The 25,687-nt window shown below is 40.7% G+C and overlaps 7 protein-coding genes across 7 annotated transcripts; 3 read left to right on the forward strand and 4 right to left on the reverse strand.

Annotated features, from left to right (window-relative positions):
• Window positions 1–977: 977 nt before the first annotated feature.
• Window positions 978–1,208, forward strand: MONOS_6404 (uncharacterized protein; the record flags this gene model as incomplete). Its single annotated transcript, XM_067876636.1, has 1 exon — window positions 978–1,208. One exon carries the CDS (start codon window positions 978–980, stop codon window positions 1,206–1,208), a length of 231 nt encoding a protein of 76 aa, XP_067731050.1.
• Window positions 1,209–1,856: 648 nt separating this feature from the next.
• MONOS_6403 (uncharacterized protein) lies at window positions 1,857–2,369 on the reverse strand (the record flags this gene model as incomplete). Its single annotated transcript, XM_067876635.1, has 1 exon — window positions 1,857–2,369. The coding sequence occupies one exon, from the start codon at window positions 2,367–2,369 to the stop codon at window positions 1,857–1,859; it is 513 nt and encodes a 170-aa protein (XP_067731051.1).
• Window positions 2,370–2,744: 375 nt separating this feature from the next.
• MONOS_6402 (uncharacterized protein) lies at window positions 2,745–3,492 on the forward strand (the record flags this gene model as incomplete). Its single annotated transcript, XM_067876634.1, has 3 exons — window positions 2,745–2,866; window positions 3,028–3,101; window positions 3,161–3,492. The coding sequence occupies 3 exons, from the start codon at window positions 2,745–2,747 to the stop codon at window positions 3,490–3,492; spliced, it is 528 nt and encodes a 175-aa protein (XP_067731052.1).
• A 1,532-nt stretch (window positions 3,493–5,024) lies between these two features.
• MONOS_6401 (uncharacterized protein) lies at window positions 5,025–6,461 on the reverse strand (the record flags this gene model as incomplete). The annotated part of the gene is made up of 3 exons (XM_067876633.1): window positions 5,025–5,695; window positions 5,783–5,805; window positions 6,445–6,461. 3 exons carry the CDS (start codon window positions 6,459–6,461, stop codon window positions 5,025–5,027), a joined length of 711 nt encoding a protein of 236 aa, XP_067731053.1.
• A 2,205-nt stretch (window positions 6,462–8,666) lies between these two features.
• MONOS_6400fu16830 (putative protein prenylyltransferase) lies at window positions 8,667–12,813 on the forward strand. Its single transcript, XM_067876632.1, has 4 exons — window positions 8,667–8,958; window positions 9,009–9,209; window positions 9,263–10,900; window positions 11,005–12,813. Exons 1-4 carry the CDS (start codon window positions 8,674–8,676, stop codon window positions 12,745–12,747), a joined length of 3,867 nt encoding a protein of 1,288 aa, XP_067731054.1. The 5' UTR covers window positions 8,667–8,673; the 3' UTR covers window positions 12,748–12,813.
• MONOS_6399 (uncharacterized protein) lies at window positions 12,761–24,613 on the reverse strand (the record flags this gene model as incomplete). The annotated part of the gene is made up of 4 exons (XM_067876629.1): window positions 12,761–24,130; window positions 24,197–24,354; window positions 24,415–24,503; window positions 24,604–24,613. The coding sequence occupies 4 exons, from the start codon at window positions 24,611–24,613 to the stop codon at window positions 13,024–13,026; spliced, it is 11,364 nt and encodes a 3,787-aa protein (XP_067731055.1). The 3' UTR covers window positions 12,761–13,023.
• Window positions 24,614–24,783: 170 nt separating this feature from the next.
• MONOS_6398 (putative peptidyl-prolyl cis-trans isomerase FKBP15-1) lies at window positions 24,784–25,651 on the reverse strand. Its single transcript, XM_067876628.1, has 3 exons — window positions 25,468–25,651; window positions 25,181–25,391; window positions 24,784–25,130 (listed from the first exon to the last, which is right to left on the reverse strand). The coding sequence occupies exons 1-3, from the start codon at window positions 25,627–25,629 to the stop codon at window positions 24,901–24,903; spliced, it is 603 nt and encodes a 200-aa protein (XP_067731056.1). The 5' UTR covers window positions 25,630–25,651; the 3' UTR covers window positions 24,784–24,900.
• Window positions 25,652–25,687: the final 36 nt, after the last annotated feature.

Raw genomic sequence — 25,687 nt, forward strand, 5'->3', positions numbered from 1 at the left:
ACGCTTTCCTCTCAAATTCGTCTGAAACTTTTATAATTGATTTATTATTAATTGTTAATAACATACACACAAACCTGACCTTGCGGAAATGAGTTGTTGATAAATTATGAATTTTTATTTTGGCAATTTTTTCTCAAAAAATGAATGGGATCAAAAATGTTTAATAAAAAATGTCAAAGATACCAGAAACAAAAGACGTGATCTCAAACATGAATTGCTAGTTTGCTAATTTGGAACCAACTTTGAAGTGTATTTTCGAGCATAGACTTCTTCCTGATACTGGGGAATGCAAACACTGTAAATCGAAAAAATTGTTGTGCAAAAGAGACAACGCATGTTTTTTGAAGTGCAAAAAATGCCAAAAAACAACATTTGTTTTAAAAGAAATAACATCATTACAGACAAAAACAACAGAAAATAAAAATTTTCATGAGTTTCTGTTGTTTTGGCTGGAATTAAGCATCAAGCAAACTTGTTTTTTGTTATATCTGGATGGAAACGCCATTTCATACTATAATCATATTTGCAGGGAAGTGTGTGTGGATGTGCTATTCAAGAATCCAATCAAAATAGAAGGAGTGGGGAAGGAAGTGGAAATTGACGAAATGTTATGGAGAAGAGGGAAATGTAACAGAGGAAAAAGGAAAAAGGAAGTTTGGATTTTTGGTTGTGAAGAAAGATCTGAAGAAAGACACAAAAGATCTTTTTTGGTGGTTGTTCCAAACAGGAACAAGGAAACTCTACTAGAAGCTGTCAAAGAGCACAATTAACCTCACACAACAATATACAGCGATGAATGGAAGGCCTATAATTGTCTGGATAAAGAAGGTTTTATACACAAAACCGTATGCCATAAGAGACATTTTGTCAATCCGGATAATAAGTCAGTCAATGCTAACACAGTGGAAGGTTTTTGGGCGCACTTTCGGAAATATCTTCCCAGATTTGGAATCCGAACAAGATTTCTTCAACAATAAATGACATCTTTCTTTGTTCGTTCGATGGGATTACTGACTTTCAATCAACTCGTTGAATCTGCAATTCATTTGAACATCGAAAACGTAGAAATAGTTCTTGAGGAAGACGAAAATGATCCAGAAATGGCTAACGATGAGGAAGATATCCCTGGTTTGGATGAACTTCCTGATGAAGATATTGATTTTGGTGCAAATGATGGAGCAGATGCATCAGAATGGTCTGATGAATAATTCTTTTTAACAATTTCATACACTTTTAAAAGTATAAAAAATAATTCAAAAATACAATCACACATTTATTATTTAAAAAAAAAAGAAAAAAATATATGGGTATTTTTTTTTGAAAAGTCACAAAATATTAATTGATCTGAAAATCAGATCATAAATGATCAGTTAATGTTGATCATTCCGTTCCCATCATATATTGTTCTTTATATCATATTTTCGCTTATTTGACTAATTATAAAATATAAAGTTTCAATTTGATTCATTTTATATAAACTTTAAGTTTAATTGTTGAATATGTATTAGTGTATATCCTTTGAGTTATAGATGGTGATGAACAATAAAATGCAATAAATTTTAACTATTTCATTTCATACGTTTTAAAATACGTCTTATTTTATTGTTTATTAACTAACTCTCTTTTGCATTATTCAATTTCCAATAAAGGAATGATAAAACATATCTTTTCTTGTAATTCTTATTCATATTTTTGATTTTGAAGAATTCTTCATTTTAAAGCTCTAAATAAAAGAATACCTACAAATTTATATGAATAGAACGAATGCAAATGTTTTAATAATGCTTCAAATTATCTTTCCTCCAAATGTTATTGCATTATTTATTAAAAAATTACTATTTTTTCTCATCTATGAGTTAAAATGATGTTTCAGACACTTTGGCATTAACAGCTTCAAAAGAATCTGCATCATAAGCGTACAACATAAAAAGGAAATTTAAAATTATTGTGGATGAGGCGGCTGGCGTGTACGTATAGGAAATGCCACTGTTGCAGCCGAGGAACGTTGTGGTGTGGTGGGCGATGCTGTTTGGTGGTGCTGTGTGTGTACGATGAGGCGCTTTCGGAGATGCTTTCGGTTCCTCAGGTGGTTCCGCTTCCGTCGTTTGCACTGTCGGAGGGCACGAAGTCGGGGAGCAAGCAGATCCTTGCGGAGGCAAATGTGAATGCATTACAATCGATCCGCGATCTGTTTGGCATGCTGTTAGTGCTGCTGCTGTAGCGATGATTGAAGTTGAGGCGTGTGGTAGTGAAGCTGAACGACGAAGTGATGGTGAACTGAGCTGAGGTGTTTGACATGGGGGAGATGATGAGGAAGGTGCTGGAGGAGGTGGGGTCGAGGATTGAGGACAATGTGGTTCAATTACCATCAGTGAATGAACTGGTTATGCTAGAGGAACGAGAAGAGGTAAAGGTTATCGTTGAAGAAGAAAAATTCTTGCGGAAGAGAAAGGTGTTAGTTGTCGTTTTATCAGGAAGAGGGTTGACGAGAATTGTTCTTATCTTACATGATAGTTAATGAATGACTCGTTCCTTTTGCTAATGTGAAGATTGTGACTGTTCAGTGCGAGCTGAGCATGCAGTTGGCTGGAAGCTGTTCAGAAATATTGGTAGAATTGTGGAGATAAAGCGGAAGCACAACTCAGAAGAAGTAGCCGGAACTTGAGCCGCGCGATATTTTGGTGCCGTATGAAAAATGGTGCGAGAGAGAGATGAAGCAGCTAATTGCGAAAGATTTGGTTATCATGTTTTGTATACTTGCTTTGGGGTTCAAGCACAATGAAGAGGAGTATGAGTCCGGTCGTAGGGTCTTCATCGACCGGGAGGAGTTGTTGTGTCATGCGAACACACATCAACTTTCTCACTCGTATGTAATGCAGTGAAGTTGTATCTTCAGTTGGGAGGTCTAAACTTCACTCTGTGAAGATGACGTTGAAAACTGAAGAGGGAATTGAGGCTGCGAAGCAGAGAAGAAAAAGAACAAGCACCCAACTTGAAGGAGACTTTAAGTAACTGCACAACGATAAGGAATGTTCACGTGTTTGGGAATGTGTTTGTGAGGGCGTCTGATGCAGAGACGTTGCTGACGGGGCTGGTAGAGGGTAAGCAGGCATATGTGCAAACAGCAAATGTGACGGTATCGTTCATCATTTTGGACAAGATGCTGAGCCCTTTGCAAGAATACATCCATCAAAGGCAGATGTCAGCAGCGTGACTGCGGAACACGGTGGATGCGCCGCCGGCATTGATGCAGGGGGTAGTAACGCAGGAGATTTGGAGGAAGAAGTGGAGCGCATTCACAGGGTTCGCAATCTGTGGAGCAGCAGCAAGCAAAGAGACGATGACAAACATGATGGCGAGGAAGAGGAAGAAGATGGTGATGAACGCGGTGATGGGAGAGGGAATGGGAGCAGCGCAAAATTAAAAATGAAACATTTCAGACTGGAAGAACATCGATTTTTTGGGGGAGACACCGATTGCTGTGCTGAATGAAGTAGCTGGGGAAGAAAAGAGGATGTGTGAGGTAATTCCGACAGAGGTGATTACAGGGAAGGGGTAGAGCACTGTGACAGTGATAACATCAGACGATGAGCATATGGTGGCGAAGGAAATGGGGGTGGATCTGAGTCCATTTCGCAAGAGAAGGAAAACGGAGAAGGAAGGAGAAGAGGAAGAGGAGATAATAAAATCATCAACATCATCATCATCATAATGTGAAAGTTCCTATTCAAATAAGAACATGGTTGTTACAGTTTCATTGAAGAAAGCTTATCTTTCACAGAATGTCGCATCGCGGAAGATAAACGATCTGTGTAAATCTGCGTATGAAATCTATTGTTGCTTCAGATGAAGAATTCATCTGCTGAAGAGTGTGATAAAGGCGAAGGAGAAGAAAAATGAGGGAGTTGTGGAAAAGATGAAAACATTTGAAGAGTGGAGCGATGCTTTTGCGGAGTTGAACAAGATTGTTGATAGAGAAAAAGATGAACACAATGAAGAAGGAGTTGAGAAGAAAAAGAAGAAGAAGAAGAAGAAGAAGAAGAATTGGGAAAGGAAGAAGAAGAAGAAGAAGAGGAAGGAGAAGGAGAAGGAGAAGAAGGAGAAGAGGGAAAAGAAGAAGAAGAAATCATAAGTGGAAGAAAAGGTTGAGCAGATGGAGGAGCTTATGACAACAGCAAAAACAATGAGTTGATGAAGATTTTTACGAGTTGTCTAACAGATTGCATCAAATTTCTGGTGCAGAAGCTGTCTGTTTTGCCCCCCGGTCCAATGGCATTCCAGTCGAAGTTCTTCATTTCTCCACTTACACCAGCAGACTTGCTGAAGAACAGATGAATAAAGCAAACGAGCTGGAAAAGAGAAACGAGGAGGTTGTGAAGAAAAAAGACAGCGTGGATGAGGTGACGGAGCAGAAGAGGATGGCAAGAGAAGGGGAAGGCGATGAGAGAAGATATGGATTTTTCGCTTATGAAGAAGCATTGTTGCATTTTGGATCTTGAAAGAAGGGAGAGAATGTGACTGATTGTTGGTTAATGGGGCAATTGTGCCGTTGGAAAACTATGATTCGGGTATTACGTGCTTTTAAAATGTGTTTGCTGGTGAGTGGGGAGATGCTGACGATGCTGTGAGAGTTTATTCAATAATAATTTTCGCAGCTCGTTTCCGCATTTCAGTAAAACGTTGAATCTTCTTCAACAAGGTACCAAGACGATGAATAAAAACCATCTATTTCCGCTTTGCTTCAAAATGGCCTTTTCCTGAGTAAACATTTGCCCTTTTAATTCGTTGCATTTGGCTTCTGAAATTTTTTTGGTTCTTGTTTTGAGCACAACTTTTCCTTGTCAAGTCAGGCGGAAGGTGTGCAGTAAAAATGACTCTCTCATCAAACATCTGCTTCATCGAGTGCTTCTTCACTTGTGCTTGAACTCTTTCTTTCGTTGTAATAGAAAGGAATGAAGTTGTTCTTTCAATACTATTTTATGATCATTCGAAAATATTTAGCCATTCCATGTTCGTTGATAATTTCAAAAACGACAAAACAGAGGAGATCGTCTAGCCCTGTTCACATTTTCCATCTTTAACATCCCATTCTGAACATTAATAAGCTCAGTGGTGAACGCTGTTTCTGAAGATTGTCCGCTTCCTGTTGATATGTTCAACCTGCATATTTGCATCTCTCCTGCTCCACTTATCTCAAACAGCTTTGAATCACGATTGCTCGGATGTGTTGGATCATGCACAAGGAAAAGGTCATCGACAGTCAATGTGCCTGTTGAGACAGCAAAAAGAGACAACATTGCTGCTTCTGATTCAGTCTGTATTGTTGTTGTAAAATCTCTTTGACCATATATTGTGAAAATATTGATGTTGCAGTCTACACTTTTTGTCTCTGAAATCGTACGTGTGAGTATCTCAATATCTGAAACAAATTCTGGAATCAGCTGAGTGTGGCAGCAGATGATCATGTTGCATGGATGAGACTCATTTATTCCGCATGCACTTGTGTCTTTGGCGTTTGATTGTGTTTTTGACGAAGAAGCATATCTAATTTTTCCAAAATTGTTTCGTAGCCATCCACTTTGATCAGAAATTGAATTGTAGAATGCGCTAACTCTGTTTGTTGTCTGTCTTGTTGAATAGCAGGTGGAATCAATGTTGTTTGATGTCTTATAATGGAGAGAAATATCATGGCCCCCTGTAATGTATGTTTCATTGTGGAAAAAACAGTGGAAATTAAAAAATTTTTAGAAATATTGATTATTATTAATAATTCAGATAAAACCTTCTCTTCTAATTAAACAACAACTGCATTATAAAAAATATGAAATGAAAACTTGTTCTGTCCGATCTCAACACAATTTCTCTTCTTGAGATGAAGATGAACATAATAACTATTCAATTAATTGTCTGAATTATCAAGCCGATTAATAAATTTAAAAACTTAAAATATTTATCGCACTATAAATGTGTTACAAAAGAACACCAGTTTTGAAAAACAACAAATGCAATTTCAATTGAAAATCAAATTTTTAACTGATCAAAAAATAAAATAAAAAGTATTTTTTTGAAATTCGGATATTTTTTCATGAAACAATTGTTCTTGAGATAACAAACACAAATGAAATTTTTTGTTTTTTTGCTGATCAATAATGGAAACGGAATATTTCACAATTAACATTCATGGGTCAAATATTTGATCTGTGGTGACTTTTCATAAAAAAATACCCATATTCATAACAATTCAACAAGCTATTTGCGCAAGATAAAAATGTGAGAGAACGAACAAGAATAGCAACACCTTTCTTCGTATCGACTATGAAGTGTTATCTTTAGGTACGCGTATATTCTGCATTTGTCATTTCTGTCTATCACCTTTACAGAAAAGGAATCCTTTTTGTTGTTAAAAAGGTCATCAATCGTCTTTCAGTGTGAAATCGCACAAACAAAGCTCGAGTGACCATAGAAACTGTGTAGGATGAAGATGTTAGATGAGCATCAGATTCAGTTAATCTTTTTTAATGGAAAGAGATGAAATTAATAAAAAAAAAATCCTTCTAAGAAATAATGATATTTATTGAATATGGAACACATGCAAAACATGCTCCATTTGAAAAAAATTTGTAAAGTTCAAAAAAAAAAAAAAGGATATATGATTCAATCAACTCTTACAAGTTCAACAAATAATAAAAGTTGAAAATTTGATTCAAAAATTAAACAATGGAAAAATGTCATTCTCCAGCGAAATGCTCAGTTTTCTTTCATTTATGCCTAGCAGAAAAAGCACACAATGCCATCATTATAAATTGCCATGAATTTGCAATGAGAGCAATATTCAAAAAAAATTCTTTCTCAAATGCGAAATTTCATGCATTAGAAGATCTATGATTTAATTGTATCAAACACACTTTAAGTTCTTCATCAACTATTTGATTTAAAATCCAATGAATATGAAAGCAATTTTGAAAGAAATACAAGTACATTTTTAACCGTATCTTTACAGTGCTTTTGAGAACTTTCAAGTGGTAAGGCAATTTTTGAAAGAAAGTGCATCTGCGATCTAATGATAGATAACTTAAGTTCATCATTAGCTAATTCATCTGCATCATTTTGAGCATCGCCTCTTAAGTGATCTTCTGTTGTTAAGAGTAACGATCTTTCATCTTTTTGATTTTTGAGTCTTTCTTTCTCTTTTCTTTTTGCTCTGAGAAGAAGTGTAATTTCATGCTCCTCCATCTTTCTAAGAGCAGAAAAGCAAATTCGAATTTTTTCACAAAGGAACTCATTCAAATCCATAACAACTTGCGCAATTTCACTGAACTTTATTTTCATTCCTTCAATTTCTTTTCTTTTTTCTATCGATTTTTGTTTTAATAATCCAAGCTCTCCTTTTCCAATATCAATTTTTGCTTTCGTTTGAATAATAACTTCTGATCTTCCAACACATAACGCATTTTGATATGCTTCTCTTTGCCGCAATTCCAATAGCTGTTTCGAAAGTTCATTTTTCCTTTCTTCCAGAAGCTGTTTAAGTGTTGAAATTGTCATTCCATTTGTTGAAATAGATTTTCCAGCCAGAAATCGAGAGAATCGAGTTGTCTGTGATAGTTCAGAAACAATATTTGCAACTGTTTCTTCATCCAAAGTTTTGATGCAACTTTCCAATTCTACATAAATTCAAAAGAATTAATACAAACATTTAACATTTGAAAATTTATAACTTTAAACTTGAACATACGGCGAGTTTGAACCAAATGAGTAACTGGATGAAAGCTACAAAAGTAATCAGAAAATTCTGAAACTATCGATTCAAAATCTTCGTTTTGAGCAGATTCTTCAAGATTGTGTATTATTTTCATTGCCTCCAATTGTTGTGTAAGTTTCACTATTTTTTGGTCATGGTCTCTAATCCATTCATCTTCTTCTATTTTTTCCTTTTTCTTTTTTTGTATTAATTCTTCAATTAATTCCTCTCTTTTTTTATTCTCTCTCCTCTCTCTTTCGAGTAAATTCGTAAATGAAGAAAATGATAAAGCAAATTGCTTTATTATCGATCGACTTTTTTTCACTTGTTTTTGAACTTCAGCCTGATTTGATTGATAATCATCATGACTTTGCATGGTTACATTTATGATCGAATTCATTAACGTTTTCACAATTCCAGAAGCCAAAGGGTATTTAGTTGGAGAAATTTTTGTAAAGGAAGAAGATGGGAAAATTGGAGAACTATTCTCCTCAAATTGTTTAAACTCATCTTCGTAGTGTTGTGATGAATCACTTGATAAATTTTTTTCCAATTCATTTTGTTGCTCAGTGTTCATAAAGTCAGAAAAATAAGTATCATCTTGAATTGTCTTAATTTCAAATCCATAAACAAAAGTAAATGCAAAAACAAACCAATGTTTTATATTTTTTCTAGTTCGCATCAAATAAAGATTGTTTTCCCAAAAGATTTTAAATCAATAAAAAATATGTATTTATTGTTGATAAAATTGTTATTATGCAAAAATAACATTAATAATTCGAATTTTATAATAATAACAAATATGTTACACACATCCACCGAAGCTGTTTCAAGTGGCACACATTCAATGCTCATAAAACCTTGCAATAATCCTTTTTGTTTTGAATAATTTTATTATATATCACAAACTTTTCAGACCATACTAATTTTTCATGTCATTTGATCACAATCACGAGCAAGAATTCGACGAAGTCCTTGCCAGGGATCCTTCAAATTTGAGAAATTGGCTGCTCTTAATAAAAGTACACGAAGAAGACACTTGGATTGAACGACAAAAAGTGTACGAGAGAGTTCTTACATGTCTTCCTGGATCATACAAAGTTTGGAGAATGTACTTGACGGAACTTCGAATCCAAGTTCGAGGCCTGTCTTTTCTAGACAAAAAAGTGCAAGAAGCAAATTCTATTCATCAACGCGCATTTATATTTTTGAATAAAGTGTGAGGTTTTTAACAATTAAAAATTTTCAGTAATTCACTTCTTTATAGATGCCCCGGCTTTGGATTGAGTATCTTCAATTTTTGATGAATCAAAAGCAGATCACACTGACAAGACGAACATTTGATCAAGCTCTTCAAGCTCTTCCTATTACACAACATCATCATATATGGAAGTTATTTGTTCAGTTTGCTCGACTTCCACATGTACCCCCAGAAACTTCTACAAAAATTTTTAGAAGACAGCTAAAGGTTTGAACATTTAAATGATCATTTATTTTTTTGAATGATTGAGCTATTTTTAGATACAACCTGAACTTACTGAGGATTACGTTGATTATCTAATAGAGCATTCAATGTTTGACGAAGCAGCAGTTACTCTACTGAAGTTTATTAACAACAGTCATGCATCATCATCTCGAGGAAAAACAAAAGCACAATTATGGCTTCAGTTGTGTGATTTAATATCATCTCATTCAGAAGTCATTACATCCTTAGGTGATCCAGAAGGAGTTATCAGGAGTGGTCTTTCTAAATTCCGTGATGAACAAGGGAGACTGTGGGTAGCGCTGGCAGGAATGCTTATGCGAAGAGGAGAGTTTGACAAGGCACGCGATGTTCTGATGGAAGGGATGACAAAGGCAACGACAGTTAGAGATTTTGGTGTGGTGTTTGATGCATGCACCCAGATGGAAGAGAGCATATGCGCACACCTTATGATGCAGGAGAGCGAAGAGAAGCAGGCAAAGGATGAAAGCGAAAGCGGAATGGAATTGGAGCAAGATGATATTGATGAAGACACAAGAGACAATGAGTATGACGATTATGAGATTTCACATTGGAAAAGGAGAGAAAGAGCAGCGAGAAGAAATGTGAGAGAAGCAATCATCGACAACCCAACACTCTTTTTGTCATTTGATGAAGATGATGAAGACGATGGTTTAGGGAATGAAGACAACGAAGATGGAAAGAACTTTGAGACACAATGTCTTTCTGCATTTCCATCTTTACAGAGCATTTTCTCCTCACAACCACAAACTGCACCTTCATCTGCATCTTCATCAAAGCACTCATCAGCGTCGGATGTCACCTCCATCTCTTCTTATGCCTCTTCTCTTTCTGAGGCACCAATTGACTTGCGTGTGGAGCATTCGATGTCTTCGCTTGAGCATCTCATCAAAGAGCGCCCTCTACTTCTGTCTGCGGTGCATCTGCGGCAGAACAAGCACAACGTGGCAGAATGGCTGAAAAGAGCAGAGCTGAAGAAGGACCAAGTAGATGACGAAAGGTCGAAGGTGAGGAAGAAGTGGAAAAACAGATGGAAGCTGAGACGTGCCCAAAGAATGGAGCGAAAGAAGAGGGAGAAAGAAGAAAAAGCGAAGGGGAAAATGGATATTGAAGAAAGAGACGAAGATGAAATTGAGGATGAAGAGAAAGAAGAAGAAGAGGAAGAACAAGAAGATCCTTCAATACTTTATGATGACGAGATTCTTGGAATGAACACAAAGGAGCTTGAAGACGAATTGTATCTTGTGGACTGTGAGAAAGAAGAAGGCGAGTGGCGGATGAGAATGTATGCTGAGGCTGTCACGACGGTTGATCCTTTGAAGGCTGTTGGGCGGCTGGGTGATATTTGGGTGCGATGGGCACAGTGGGTGGAGGAGGAGAGAATAGACTGGGATGAAATGAACAATGATGAAGAAGGCGAAGAAGAAGATGATGATGATGAGAGGAAAGAGAAAGAGGAAGAAGCAGAAAATAGCAGAAGCAGCACACAAAGTGACAATGAAAAAGCAAAACTTCAAAGAAAGTTGTTGCAGGCAGCAGAAAAGATACGGATGAAAGGCGATGTTGAATCAGCCAGAATGATTTTCAGACGAGCTGTTCAGTCGCAATTGAGAAGTGTCGATGAACTCGCTGACATTTGGTGCGCTTGGATTGAGGTTTGTTCTTTTGTTCTTTTTATTTTTCTAATTATGCTTTCTTTCTTTTTAAAAAAACCTTTCATCTATTTTAAATACATTATTTGCACTTTTTCACATACCAGTTGGAGTTGAGAAACAACAATCCGAAGGAGGCATTTGCATTGGCAAAGGAGGCACTTGCATACACACCTACAGGAGACAAGTTAGCTCAAAGAAAACGAAGACGAGGCGGAAGAAACGGAAGCAACGCAAATGCGATGAACGGAGAGGACGACGAAGAAAATGATGATGAAGATGACCAATTAGATGGTGATGGGAAATCAACAGGCGTCCCTCTTTCGCGCCGTCTCTGGCAGTCTGTGCGGTTGTGGTCCCTTCTTCTTGATCTGAGCGAGTGCTACGGCACATTTGCGCAGACAGAAGCGTTTTATCGCTCGATGATGGACTGCAAAGTGATGACGCCTCAGATCGCCATCAACCTTGCTACGTATCTCGAAGAACAGGAAAGATACGAGCGGTCGTTTGCTGTTCTCCAGCGCACCGTTGGCATGTTCCCTCACCCGCAATGCGAGCCACTGTGGATTCTGTACGGCACACAAATGCTGAGGCACCATGGAAGGAAAGAGAAGATAGAGAGAGTGAGAGATGTGTTTGAGCAGGCGCTGGCGTCCATCCCGATTACAACAGTCAAAACACCTGCCTCTTCAGACACAACGCTGGATCAGCTTGCTCTTCCAGGAGCATCAGCGCCTGTGTTTGATGTGAAGACGATGTCGACAGGGATGCTCGCCTCGTTTGCAAAGACGATGATTCTACTGGCAGCCAAAGTGGAGGAAGAGTTCGGAATGATTAGCCGAGCAATGGCGCTGTATCGAAAGGGATGTGTGATGATGAAGTCTCTCTGCTACTTGGCACAGACAGCAAGGAAAGAGAGAGGAGGAAAAGGACTCGGAAAGACGAAAGTGCGCTCAGCTACATCGAAGTTCGTGTTCTCCTCCTCATCTTCTATCACACCAACTGTGAATGGAGGAGACGACGAAGACGAAGACGATGGTGAGTGCGGAGCAAGTGATGTGTTGGAGATGTATCGGATTTTCATCTCGCGTCTTGCTTTCTTCTTTGGCGTGACGAAAACACGCTCTTTGTTTGAAGAAGGTATCAACGCGATTCTCTCACTTCCCAATCCACCCACATCCACTTCAGTCTTTCTGCTTCTTTCTTCCTCCAACAACCCTTCAGCATCTGTCGCCTTATCAACAATCGAATCCTCAAAAGTGCTGGCGTCAGTCACAAACCCATCCTCTCGCAAGGCTCTTCCATCTGTATGCGCTGTCTCGCTTGCTCTGCAATACGTCAAAATGGAGCAGCAGCTCGGTGAAATCGACAGAGCACGTGCCATTTTCCTGTCGACAGCACCTGCTGCTTCGCCTGTTCCGCTGTTTGACACACTCTTTTGGTCACCGTGGAGTGAGTTCGAGATGAACTTCGGTAACAAAGACACATTCAGAGAGCTGGCGCGTGTGAAGAGAACAGTCAGCGCTGCACACACAAAGACAAATTATGTCTCATCTTCACTTCTAATGGCACGTGGTGTGAGTGTTGTGGAAGCAGGAAACGATGCATTAAGAGTGGCAGAGCGCATCGAAGACGAAGAAAGGAGGCGGAGAGAGAGGAAGAGAAGAGACGATGGAAGAGCACCTCGAAAGGAAAACAAGCCAAAACAGGAAGTAGCAAGCGAGCCTTCTCAAGCATCTGCAAGCATTGCGCAGCTGAGGATGAAGGCAGGGAGCACGTCTTTTGTTGCAGAGTCATCTTCTGTAACCAAAAAGACGGATGGATCAAACGAAGAAGAAATTGAACTTTAGAAAGTGAAATTACAACATCAAGAATTATTATATTTTGTTTTTTATTTTTTTAAGTTTAAAAATTCAAATAAAACATGCTAAAAAAAAAAAAGCATAACTTGTTAGCTATGAATCAATGGTCATTTTGGAACAAAAAGCAAATTGCAAAGAAGTACAGTTCAAAAATAAACACAAAATATTCAAAATTTAAAAAAATAATATGAGATATCAAATAAAAGATAAACAATCCACAACAAAGGTTAACGAATGAATGTATACTTCAAACAAAAATATATCCTATTCATCAATGAAAGTTAACTCCCATCCAAACAATGTTGAGTCTGCGCCCAGCGCATAAACATAAAACGTATTCACAAAAGTACCATTTTCCTCATTCAGAGCATTGCCATTCATTTCGCCACCCGCAAAAGAGCTGAATGACATGCTTCCAAATGCATCCAACGGCTCTTCAGAGGCAGATGCCGCACAGTTCAAAGAAGGATACCAATAAGTCACGCCCACCAGTGGAATGTATGTGCACTTTGTGTGTATTTCGAAGTCATTTTCATTGCGCGTGTGATTTCTTTGCGATGGCTGGAGTTTCGTTTTTCTGAGCAAAGTTGACGGTGAAATGGCATGCAGCATCGTTATTGGAGACAGAAAATAGCGGTATTGCGAGTCATCTGATTCAGAACACGAATCTGAAGAATCCTCAGCACCAGCTGTCAAAGATCGTTTTCCACATTTATTCATTCTTCGAGTGGAATAAGAGAAATCTTGAGAAGGAGGCTTCTGGAAAAGTGCAGGGAATCCATCGTCCATTTCTTCATCTTCCTCCTCCTCATCTTCTTCCTTAGAACTAAAAATATTTCTGCTCGCATTCTTCTTCTTCCTCTTCTTCTTCACAATTCTTCTTTTCCTCGAACCACCACTCACCTCCATTCTCTTCCGTCTCTTCACAACTTCGCAGACGTAGATTGTTCCATCCATCTGGTTAGCAGCAAGAACAAGAGACAAAGGCGCAACCACCTCAACCAGCGACAGCCGATCGATCGTTGTCTCAAAATCGGACGAATGTGGCACTTGCCGAATCATACGCTCAATTGAGCTGTGAATCTTCAGTGTGAACGGATCGATTAAATACAGAGATTCTTTGGATGCCACAATAACCAAATAGTCTTTCAACCCACTTCCTTTGCCTTTTGTGCTCTGCTTGCGCAGTTGATGTGCAAACGAATTCATAAATGCGCTTTCTCCTTTAGACAAATCCCTTTTATCAGAAAGAGCAGCAACAGATGTCTTCTCAGCAGATACATTTGGATGAGCCATGAGAGTGAAAGAATGATTTGGAGGATTCAGTTCAGGATATGTGGAGGAACTGTTCAAAGAAGTACTAAGGTTAATGTTTTTAATGATTTTCCTTTTATATTCATCAGAATCAAGTGAAAACAATGGATCGCTCTTTAAGAGATCATCAAATGTTTCATGCTGGTGAAGAGTTGGAGAAGGCGGGGCTTCTGCTAAAATGTCCTTTGCTATTTCCCTCAGGTCAGCATCAGGAGTGAGCTTTGTTTTGGAGCTGCAAAATTGCGTGTAAAATGGTGACAAGTTTTCAACTTTAGCTGTGCCTCTCGTATCAGAAACGTTATCCAACGGAGCATTTGAGCATTGCGCTCCAGGAATTGACTGTTGATCCGCAGAGTTTTCTTTTTCGGAATGAATCAGATTAAGATTAGTTCTGCTTTTTTGATAAAAAGATGATAGACGAGGAAATTTGTACTCTCTCTTTTTCTCTGAGATGCTCTGCAACAATGATGCTTCAGGTGAAATTGCAAAGGTCAAAGGAGATCGAGCAAAAGGATTTGTGAACGATGTTGCTACCAATTGCGGAGAAGAATAGAAACATGATTTCAGAATTAGCAGCATCTGATCAAATGTCAGTTTGGAATTGAAAGAGGAGCGAGGCAAAGGCTTCTGAGAAAGATGTCTCTTTTCTTTTTTAGGAGAACTTTCCACAGGCGTAAGCGTTTCAGAAAAGTCTTCTGAGAATTGCTTGATGATTGCCTGCCTCTTCTCCTCAAGCCTTTGAGATTTGCTAAACTGAGAAGATTTAAGGGATTCATCAGAAGTTTTTGAATCACCCGGAAATAGTAATGAATTATTTTTGTTATGACTCGGCTGAGATTGCTGAAGGCATTCAAGAAAACTGTTGTCGGACTTTTCTTCCTGTGAGAAGTTTTCACCACAAATCTGCTTGTTTAATGGATAAGGAGAGAGACTGAGATTATTCTCTTCAAGCGAATTCTGGTTGCCGTTGCTGCTGGTGTTGTTATTGTTACTGGCAGATGTTCTCTCTGTTTGAGAAGATGAATCATAATTGAATGGAAATTCGCTTCTTTGCTTTTCAGATTGCTGATTGTTTGAGTATTCAGAGTCTTCTTCCTCTTCCTCTTCTTCTTCTTCCTCCTCTTCTTCATCCTCCTCCTCTTCCTCCTCTTCTTCAACTTTCTTCATATTCTGTTTTTCCAGAAGCCGTTTCTGTTTAAGAAGTCTGTCTGGCCAGAGAATTGCTGTTTCATCCTCACTGTTTGCAGAGTGGTCAATAATAAGCGATTCAAGTGAAGATGCAGAAGAAATGAAAGACGAATCAGAATCATCCTGAAGCAACAGCTGAGCCTCAGATCTTTCACCTCCTTCGCTGTTGTCAACCAATCCCCTTCGAATTGGATCAGTCGATTGAGTGCTTGGCTGAGTAGGAGCTGTTCCATCAGGATGCCCTTGAACACTCGATGTTTTTGGTGGCGATGGAGGCACAAGACACGAATGGCTGGTCAGTTCACTTGAGATAAACGAATCATTCATAGAAAAATCACCAGCGATTGTTTGGCTTGAAGACGTTGGTGAATAACTTGAGATCGGCAAGTGAGTCTGGCTGAGTGAGGCTGAGGACACAGAATGCAGAGGAGTTACAGACTGGCTGTTCTGCTGCTGATTCTTACTTTGCTGCAGAAAGCTGCCAGTTTCAGACGAAGAAAGCGTTTCCAAAGAAGAATCGAGATACGAAAGAGAAGAATTGTTCAGGGAAGAGTTTCGCGATGAGAAAGTCCGTGAAAAACTGTGTGTATTTCTGTTGTACTTCCGACGAGGAATTCCATCAACAGGACGATTTTGTTCCAATATGTTATGACTTAATAAGGTCTGCCTGCTTTCAGCTGCATCTGATGAATTACCAATATCTGACATTACGGACATCTGAGGAGAGGGCATCAAACGAGGCAGCTGAAGATATGTTTGGAAAACAGAAGAATCAGACATTCTCGAAAGAAGAAGGGGATGCAGCCGAACAGGTGCTTCAGCAGTGCTGCTGTTGGCATCTGAAACAGATTGCATGTCCGCAGCAGAATCAACTGCACTTTCGTTTAGCAAACTATGGTTGCTGTTTGCATTCTCGTTTTGAGCTTGTTTGTCGCTTTCTTTTGCCGATCCGTCCTGCAAATGTTCATCGCCTGGTTGAGTGTGCTGCGGGAGTGCTGGAACAGAAGAAGAGGCATTTGAATCCAAACTCTCCTGCAACTGTTGCCTCATACGCATCCTTTCCGCATTTTCTCGTCTGAATTCAACATCGCTAGCCCTTTTGACAGCGTTCTCTTTCATGCTCTGAAGCTCGACTCGAGTGAAAGGCAAAGCATACTCTGATTCCAATGAACTGTCATCCAAATCAGAATCTGATGAAACCTCTTCCTGTTGAACAGATTCCGTACCTTTGTTGGTTAACTCATCGCCTTTATTGCTTGTGTCGCTTTCACTTTGCTTTTCTTTTTTCTGTTCCAAAAGACTTTTTTCTTCGTCATGTTCACTATTTTCATTCCCGCTGGCAGTGTCAACGGCTAAAGGAATCAGAGGGATAACATCCTTGCTCGTGTTGTCTTTGGTGGATAGCTCTGATGGATTATCATCATTGCTTTGCCCAACAGCCTCCGATATGCTGCTTTCTGCCAACAAAGACAGCTCCTCTTTTGCATTTTCATTCCTCTCATTCCTCTCATTATTCTCATTATTCTTTTCGCTCTTATCACGTTCACAGCCTTCAAGGCTGCTTGTTTTGGAGGTTTTAATTTCAGAATTCTTTCCTTCTGCTTTCTTTGAAGAGTCAGAACGAAGAATCTGCTGCTCACTTTCATCGCTAAGCTCCAATCTGTCTTCTTCAGCTTCATCCAAAGAAGAATGTTTCTCATCTTCCTCCATCCGCTTTGTCTCGTCTTCATCGTCGTTTTTGTCAGCTCCTTCTGCTTCTCTGCTGAAATGCGATGGATCACTCTTCGGACTGGTATTATCCTGCTGCTGTTCGTCAGACAGATTAGAATTCTCCACACGATCCACACTCGTCACATTCTTCTCTTCTGCTCTTTCTTCGTCTTTCATTTCTTTCTCTTTTTTTTCGCTTTCTTGCAGCTCATTTTCAAGAGAAAGCCGCAAAGACCTGAACAGATTTTTAAATAGCCCTGAAGTCACAGGGAAAGACAGCGCCGGACAGCTACCTGAACCAACACGTTGTGTTTTTATTTCTAACGCATCGTCCTCTGCTCGATGCAGATCGATCGGCTCTTCAGATCGAAGTGTCGGGGTTTCTAAAGAAGGGTTATTCGTGAACGAAGAATCTTTAGAGGCTGTTCTTTCAAAGCTTGGCGAAGTAACAGTTATTCCGGAAGGAGAGTAAAACGGGCGAATTGAATCATCGTCTGAAAGTGAAATAACAGGGGAATTAGATAAAGGCGATTCTTGAGATTGAAGTGGTGATGATCGAGATGAAGACTGAGAAGAAGAAGAAGAAGAAGAAGAAGAAGAAGAAGAAGAAGAAGAAGAAGAAGAATTATGTACAGACGCTAATCTGTTTATGGTTAGGAGTGTATTCGCACTTTCTCTTTCTCTTTCTTCTTTTCTTTCTTCTTTTCTTTCTTCTTCTCTTTCTCTTTCTATGTCTCTTTCCCTTTCCTCTTCAAATCCATCGTTTGGCACCATAATTGGTGAAAATGAAAAAACATCGGATGAAGACTCTTCACCCGGCTGGTGAAAGAACGGTTGAAATGGCAGTGAGCTATCAGACTCAAGTCGCAAACTTGACTGATAAAGCGGTCCGTGTGCGAGAGGCAAGAGAGGACTGTTAATCTCCAATTGAGAACTGCTGTCTCTTCTTTCTGCTCTCTGAGAGTTGTCATGCCCTGTCGTTGCACTTTCGCTCGCCTGTCTGCCTGAAAGACCCTCACTTGCACTCTGCTCTGACGGTGGAGAAGAAACAGCAAGGGAATGCCATCCGCTGCCTTGGGTGTTTCTGTCGGTCACACCATCTCTTTGCGCTCTTCCAGTTTCAACGAGACTGATTGGCGTTCTTCGAGAAGGTGTTTGGAGCAACAGGAGATGGCTGGCGCCTCTATTCGCTTCTGCCTCTTCATTCGCGATGAAGTCGTCGACTGCCTCGTCAACTGAGATCAGCCGAACAGACGGCGAAAACTGCGCCCGCTGCTCTTCTGTCAGGCTGCCGAGGCTGTCGTAGACTTGAGTCCTGATCAGCTGCTGTCCGCTCCTTTCATCATCAAGACTAGCAGTAGCAGTAGCAGTAGCAGTAGCAGGAGGAGGAGGAGGAGGAGGAGGAGAAAAAGGAGGAGGAGAAAGAGGAGGAGGAGGAGGAGATGAAGGAGAAGGAATAGGAAGGCGAGAACGATAAGAAGGAATAAAACAAAAAGAAGCTACAGACAAAAGAGAAGAAATAAAAGGATGAGAAGGAGGAGAAGAAGGAGAAGAAGGAGGAGGAGAAGAAGGAGAAGGAGGAGAAAGATGAGGAGGATGAGGAGGAGAAAGAGAAGAAGAAGAAGAAGAAGAAGAAGGAGATGAAGGAGAAGGAGAAGGAGATGAAGGAGAAGGAAGAGGAAGGCGAGAACGACAAGAAGGAATAAAAGGGGGGGAAGCTACAGACAAAAGAGAAAAAAGAGAAGGATGAGAAAAATGAGAAGTAGGAGAAGGAGGAGAAGGAGGAGAAGGAGGAGAAAGATGAGAAGGAGGAGGAGGAGGAGGAGAAGTGGGAGAAGGAGGAGAAGGAGGAGAAGGAGGAGGATGAGGAGGAGGATGAGGAGGAGGAAGAGAAGGAGGAGGAGGAGATGTGATATGCAGAGGAGGCGTCGAAAATTCAGAGATTGTGTTTTCGAATGTACCAAGCAGCTCCTCATTCTCATGAACAAGCCGCTCGAATGCTGTACGTTGATTCAGTTCTTCGCTTGACGGATTTTCAGTGTTTTCGCTCAGGTGAGAAAGAAAGCCTCTCGCAAACAGCTCGCTCAAAGAATGATGTTCATGTGCTCCTCTTGTGCTGTTTATCAGCCCTTCGCTTCCTCTGGCACCTCCTTCAGCTCCATGCGCATGATCTGAAAGAGTGTCAGATGAAATATGCTCGTTGCCTTCGTGAAAGAACGGATCGTTCCGTTCATTCAACTCGGGCTGCAGAGATGTTTGTTGAATCTGTTGCCGACGCAAGCTATCAACAGTTGTGCCATTAACCTCAGGAAACAACTCAGCAGGTTCGTATGACAATGAAGGTGAGGGCAATATTCGTGGAGTTGCAACGAATGAAGGATCGGAAAATCGTACTCTGATCGAAGGATCTGCATTTCTTTGGATATTTGGGCGATTAATTTCACGATCAAATGTTGCATCCAATGATCCCCTTCTGCCAAATAAAGGAGAAGCAGGTTGTCGTTGATCGTGTTGCTGAGTGCCTTGGCTATTGGCAGTATCCCTTTCAAAAGACGCAGAAAAGCTCGATGCTCGTCGATTGCGCAGGAGTAGCAGTGGAGACTCAACTCTCCGCCGACCGTCGTCTGGCCGTCTGACAATCGGCCTATTTGCAGTCCGGCTGTTTTCACGAAGAACATGTGAGGGAGTAAAGGGTAGAGGAGCAACGCTTCTATAGTTTCTGTCGTTTTCAAAGGTGAGCTGTTCGGGTGTAGTTTGTCGTAAATGGTGAACACTTTGAGGTGAAGTTGGTTCCGGATGCTCAATAAACGAAGGGTGTGGAAGAGGAGAAAAGGACAAAAAGTGCGAAGGAGGCGAATCAGGAGGCAGCATGTGCGGAACAGAATACCGGAACAGCATGTTCGGTGGACGAATCATTGGAAAAGCGGGCACAAACGGACCGAAGGTGCTATTCATGAATCTGTTGTTATTGCTACCGAAAGCAAAGGGTCTTGGAGTAGCTAATGAAGGAACGAGAAATGGATTCTCGTTGAGCATTCTGAACCCAGAAAAATGGTGAAACGGGGGCGAACTGAACATGCTCGGCAATAACCTGATCGGATTCCACAGTTTGCTTGTCAAGTTTTGCTCTTCGCGAAGCAGAAGCAGCGGTTGAAGGGTGTCTTTGAACCTTTTGGAAAGCAAAGCCTTTGTCTGCTTTTGGATTGTATCCAGACTGATTCGACGATGATTTGATGGTTTTAACCTTCCATCATTGCTCTCATCATCATCGTCGTCGTCGTCGTTGTCGTCTTCACCATTGCCATCTCTTTCTCCAGAACTACTATCAAAATCTTCATTTTCACTTCCTTCTCCATATTTGTCTTCTAATTTAAGTTCTTTTCCTTCTTTTCCTTCTTTGCCATCTTCCTCTTCATCGCAGCTTTTATCCCCATCAAACTCCTCAGCAGAAACACATCCCTTCCATTCTCTCACGTTTCTTTTGCTGACAAAACGAACAGACCATATCCAAAACACATCAGGCGCAGGATTTCTGCTAATGCGGTTACTGGGTTCGCCATCGCTATCACTGTCATCATCAGACGTTATCTCATAAATGCTGTCTGTATTTTCATTGGAGGAGTCACTTGAGGAAAGCTGACTGAGAGAAGAAAACAAGTGAGGAAGAAACGTTCTTGTTTTATGGCGCTTCAGAGGAGGCAATCCGTACATCCTGTGAAGTCTCAAGCGCTTTGATGCACGATGAAGTGGATTGTCAAAAAACGAGAGGAGGCGAATGGTCGACCTCAAAACAGGCGGAAGAGGCGGCGAATCGAGCGGAATCGGATAGCAAAAAGAGGACTTTTCTGCGGCTCGTGGCAGAATCCGCTTCGGATTGCTTGGAGCAGACGAATGGCTGCTTGGATGCTCCAACATTGAGTCAGAAAGCACTTCAATGAAACGAGTGAGAGCGGGTGATGCTTGCGGAGGCTGCGGATGAGGCGGAGAAAGATTAGCCGTTCTGCTGGCGGTTTTTTTGCTCTCCAAATGAGGCAGCGAAATGATATGCGCATGTTTTTGATTGGACAATCTCTTTTTGTTTCTGTAAGAATGAGTGCAAAGAATCTCATTTTTCATTTGATTTTTGCGGAAACAGTTTAAAATGAACTTCCCAAATGGTGCAGAACTAAACACAGACGAAACTGAAGTGAAGGCAGGAGAAAAAGTGAGGCGAGGAATGAAAATGGATGGAGTGAATTTTGCGAGTGACGTGTTGAAAGCATAGTTTGGCAGAGGACATCCAGCAAGCCCCAATAAAGGCTTTAAAGAGGCATCACTTTGATTAGCATTGTGCGGATGATACGAGTCATCAGAATCAAAAATGAAATTTGAAACCACAAAAGAACTAGAACTTCTGATGCTCGACTGAGACGGATGATCCGATGAGAGATAAGCCAGCGTTCGGTCATCAGAGTCGCTGCTGTCGTTATCACTTAGAAAGCGACCTGGTGGAAATACAGGTGAATGTGGGTGGAAGAAGTGCATATGAGGCGAAGGGAATGAAACATCACCACTACTACTGCGACTACTACTGCGACTTCTGCTGCTGCTGCTGCTGCTGCTGCTGCTGCTGAAGCTGAAGCTGTCAGAAAGCATGTCATCTTGCGAGATGGAAGGACTGCTCAGCAGCAAAGCACAGGTGTCGTCTTCGTCTGGATGTGTGCCACTGGCTGTGGAGTCTCCAATGTCAGAGTTCGTGTTGAGCAGCCCAATTTGGTTGCTGCTTGCATCAGATGCAGACGGGCCTTGCAGTGCGACAGGAGCGGTGTGCGAAAAGGACGAAGCCAGCGAATTGTCAGATGGGGCTTGAAAAGGGTGAATAAGAGGATAATTGAAGACGATTGGTAAGGGCACATTGAACACTGCACGTGGCAAGGCTTCAGATGCCGGCGGGGAAGGCGCAGAAAAGTCGAGCGGAAGATTGGCATGAGTTCCACCTGTGTTTTCGTTAATGATATCTGGAGGAGAAGGCAAAACCCACTCGTTCTGCGCATTTTGTGTTGGAGGAACAAGAGAAAGCACATTTTGAGTGTTTTGTGTGTTTTGTGCGTTTGCCTGGATGGGTTGAGACAAAGGGAAATTGACTGGCTGAAGTGCTGGGGCAGCATAAGGCCATGAGCCACTCGAAGGAGGCTGATTGGCTGCATTTTGTGAAAGAGGCTGAGGATACTGAACATACAACTGCAGCGGAGCTTGTTGGAGAGGAGGTTGCGGAAAAGAAGGAGGTTGCAGAGAAGACGGAGGCTGAGGAAAAGATGGAGGATACATATTAAACGAAAGATGCACAGGAGGTGGAAAAGATAGAAGGGGCTGAGGAGGTTGAAAAGATGGAGGAAGAAGAGGAGGCTGAGGAGGCTGAGGAGGCTGAGGAGGCTGAGGAAGCTGAGGAATGAGAGAAGGCTGAGGAAGGAGAGAAGGCTGAGGAAGGAGAGAAGGCTGAGGAAGGAGAGAAGGCTGATGATGAAGAGGATGAAGAGGAAGGATAGGAGACTGAGGAGGCAGAGAAGATGGAGGAGGCAGATTGTTCTGGATCAATTGATTTGGATGCTGCATGTCGAATTGTGGCTGCCCTGGAATCGATGGCATTGATGGCATTGATGGCATTGGTGGAGTGAGGAAGGGATAAGTGAAATTATACGAAGGAAGAACTGGCGTAGTAATTGAAGAAGAAGCAGGAAAAGCAGAAAAAGGAGAAGGAGAAGAGGCAGAAGCAGAAACGAAAGGATAAGCTGGAGGACTCGGAAACAGAGGATGTCTTATCACTTCTGAAGCATCAGAATACTGTCCAGTGCTTGGCAGACTCTGATTGTCTTGTCTGTTTGTTTGGGGCGCAGATGAAGTTGCAATCACAGTTGCAGTTGGAGTGGATGTTTGCTCGTTTGTTTTGGGCCTTCTGCCCAGCAGCGGAGGTTTCGAAACAGAAGAGTGACTGGAAGAGTCTGAGTCACTCGAGACAGATGCGACACTTCGTTTGATCCTTTTCACTTTCTTCCTTTTTGGCGCTGCCCCGTCCCATCGGTGCAACGTCGAAGGCAGCTTCACTCTTCTCCTTTCTCTTTCGCATCCATCGTCTGTAGTTTCGCTCTCTTCCGTCTCTTCTGCATCCTTCAAGAAGTCAGCAGAGGATGACGGAAAATGATGGAGCGAGGCACTTTTGTTTAATGTTTCACATTCTTTTTTGCCATTTTGAGAGTTTTGCTGTTTGCTGTCTTGCTTCTTCTGCTTCTCCACCTGCGCCTTTCTTTTCTTTTTCGACTCTCTCGCTTTCTTCAGCCTCCTTTTTTGCCTCTTTTTGTCTTCTTTCTTTGTTCTGACTCTGGACGATCGAAACAGCAAAGCCCTGTCTTCAAATGCCGCCTGAAGAGTTCTCCTTTCATTTGCACCGTTCTGACTGCCACTCAAACTCTGTTCTTTTTCTGCCTTCTCCTCTGCTCCTCTGCAGACGCTCAGCACATTCCAGCTCTCAACACTGCCTCCTCCTTCTCTCACAGCCCAAATGCGGAGCGAGCCGTCTGTCGAACCGGAGGCCACAAACAGGCCGCAGGGGCTGATGTCCAGTGCGGGGATGTTGTGGTAGTGCCCCTTCAGAAGCAGCTGGAAGGGAGAGACATAAAGAGGAAGTTCGTGCGGTGCTGAAGAAAACCTTGAAATGATAGAGGATTCTGTGTTGAGAGAAAGAGGCTCAAAAGACTTTTCTGACGCTCTTGAAAGTGGGGCTGTCAACTTTGAAGAAGAAGAAGAAGAAGAAGAAGAACAGGAGGAGGAGGGGGAGGAGGATGAACGCAAAGTTGAAGACTGCTGAAAATGATTGTGTCTGCAACATTCAGCTGATGATGCTATTAAATTGCTTTCAATTGCTTGCCCAATGACATCGCTGAGATGAAAATGAAAACGTTTATTGGTGAACGGGAACATCAGGCTTTTCATTGGATCCTCTCGAAATGACGAGATGGACTCGCAATCTGGACAGACTTCTGGCTTTGGCTTTAAATCGAACAAAGAAACTTGATGCGAGTTGGAAGATGTGGCAAAAATAGCGTTTTTTGATGCCAATGATGATGCATCTTGAGGCACTGCAATCCCCCAGGCTTGGTCCAACTTTCCTTTTCTATCCATGTGACTTTCATTTGATAAATTTCCAAAAAAAGTTAAAATAATACGTTTATTCAAAATAATGATAGCAGACTTCAATAAAATGAGAGAAAAATCAAGGCCATCCTTTTCCTTGTTCTCCGAAAGTTTCATTGGAGGAATTCTCCAAACGCAAACAGCACCAGAACACTTTGTCGCAATTAAAACGTTCAAGTTGTGGAGAACACCACAGCGAATTTGATTAATATCACTCTAAATCATTAAAAAAATAAAAATGCTCTATTTTGAAAACAATTTAAGAAATATTCAAACTTGATCAGATGCAATCGAAAGATTTGCAACTGGGATTGAAGAAGCAAGTTTTCCAATTATTATTTGAAAAACTAAAATTTCATGCTTCACTGCGACAAATAAAAAGCGACCATCAATGGAAACACTTACCAAATTTAATTTCTAATGCAAATGAATAATGAAGCGTGTTAAACTTTCACATTATCACACCCAACTGCATATTTCAGATAACTCTAATTTTGTTGCAAAAAGTTGCTTAACAATAAAGCGTCTGGTTCCAAAAACGATGGTATTTCCTTTGTTTGTATTAATGTCCATTTTGGACATTTAGATAATTTTGAAAAATTGTATCAAATATTTTTTTCTGAAACAAAAAATAAAATAAGGCTATTTGATCATAAAAACGCAAGTGTTATTCGTTAAACTGATGCTAACAATACAAAAAATATAAAATAAATTTAATTAAACTAAAAATATTTAACAACAAATTGGTTAAAAAAGCAGAATTCAAAGTTCATCATCTTCTTCATCATCATCGTCATCATCGCCTCCAAGTGATGCTTTCTGAATCATTCTTCCACCACCAGGAGCTTCTTCGCCTCTAAGATTTGCTTGAGCCCTTAGTCTCCGCTCTTCCTTTTTCTTTGCTTCAATTCGCTCTTGTGCAGTTTTTCTTCTTCGATTTGAATTTTTATTGTACCACACAAGCTCAATGTCATAAATAAGAGTAGCATTACCTTTTAAAAATAAATTTGAAAAGAAAAAGCTACGCAACAACAAAGCAAACCTGGTATTGATCCAGGAATTCCTTTTTTTCCATATCCAAGCTCGGGAGGAACCGTAAGTCTGCGCTTTTCCCCAGGACACATTCCAATAAGCCCTTCTTCCCAACCTTTAAGAACTTTTGTAAACCCAAGATAAAACTCGTAGGGTTGTGCTCTCTCAAAAGAACTATCAAAAACTCTATCATTTGTATAAAGACGTCCAGTGTAATGAATCTTGGGGGATAAAATTCAAAAAAGAAGAGTATTTGTTATATGAAATTCAATTAAGAGAATTTAAAAAAGGACAAACTCCCACTTTATTTCCAAGTTTCACTCCTGGCTCGCACTTCTCTCCTTCCTGAAGAACTTCAATTTGAAGCTCAGAAGGAGGAGGAGGCTTCAATTTTGTTGAATATGGATTTGCGTCTCCAAGGCTTAGTGCTAGTAAGTTTACTAAAACAACAAAAAGCATGAAAAATCACAAAAACATAATTGATTCCCATATTACTATACAAAAGACAAAACAAGGA

Source organism: Monocercomonoides exilis (genome assembly GCF_001643675.1).
Source record: "Monocercomonoides exilis strain PA203 chromosome Unknown scaffold12-1864167, whole genome shotgun sequence".
In the NCBI taxonomy this organism is placed as follows: domain Eukaryota; phylum Preaxostyla; order Oxymonadida; family Polymastigidae; genus Monocercomonoides; species Monocercomonoides exilis.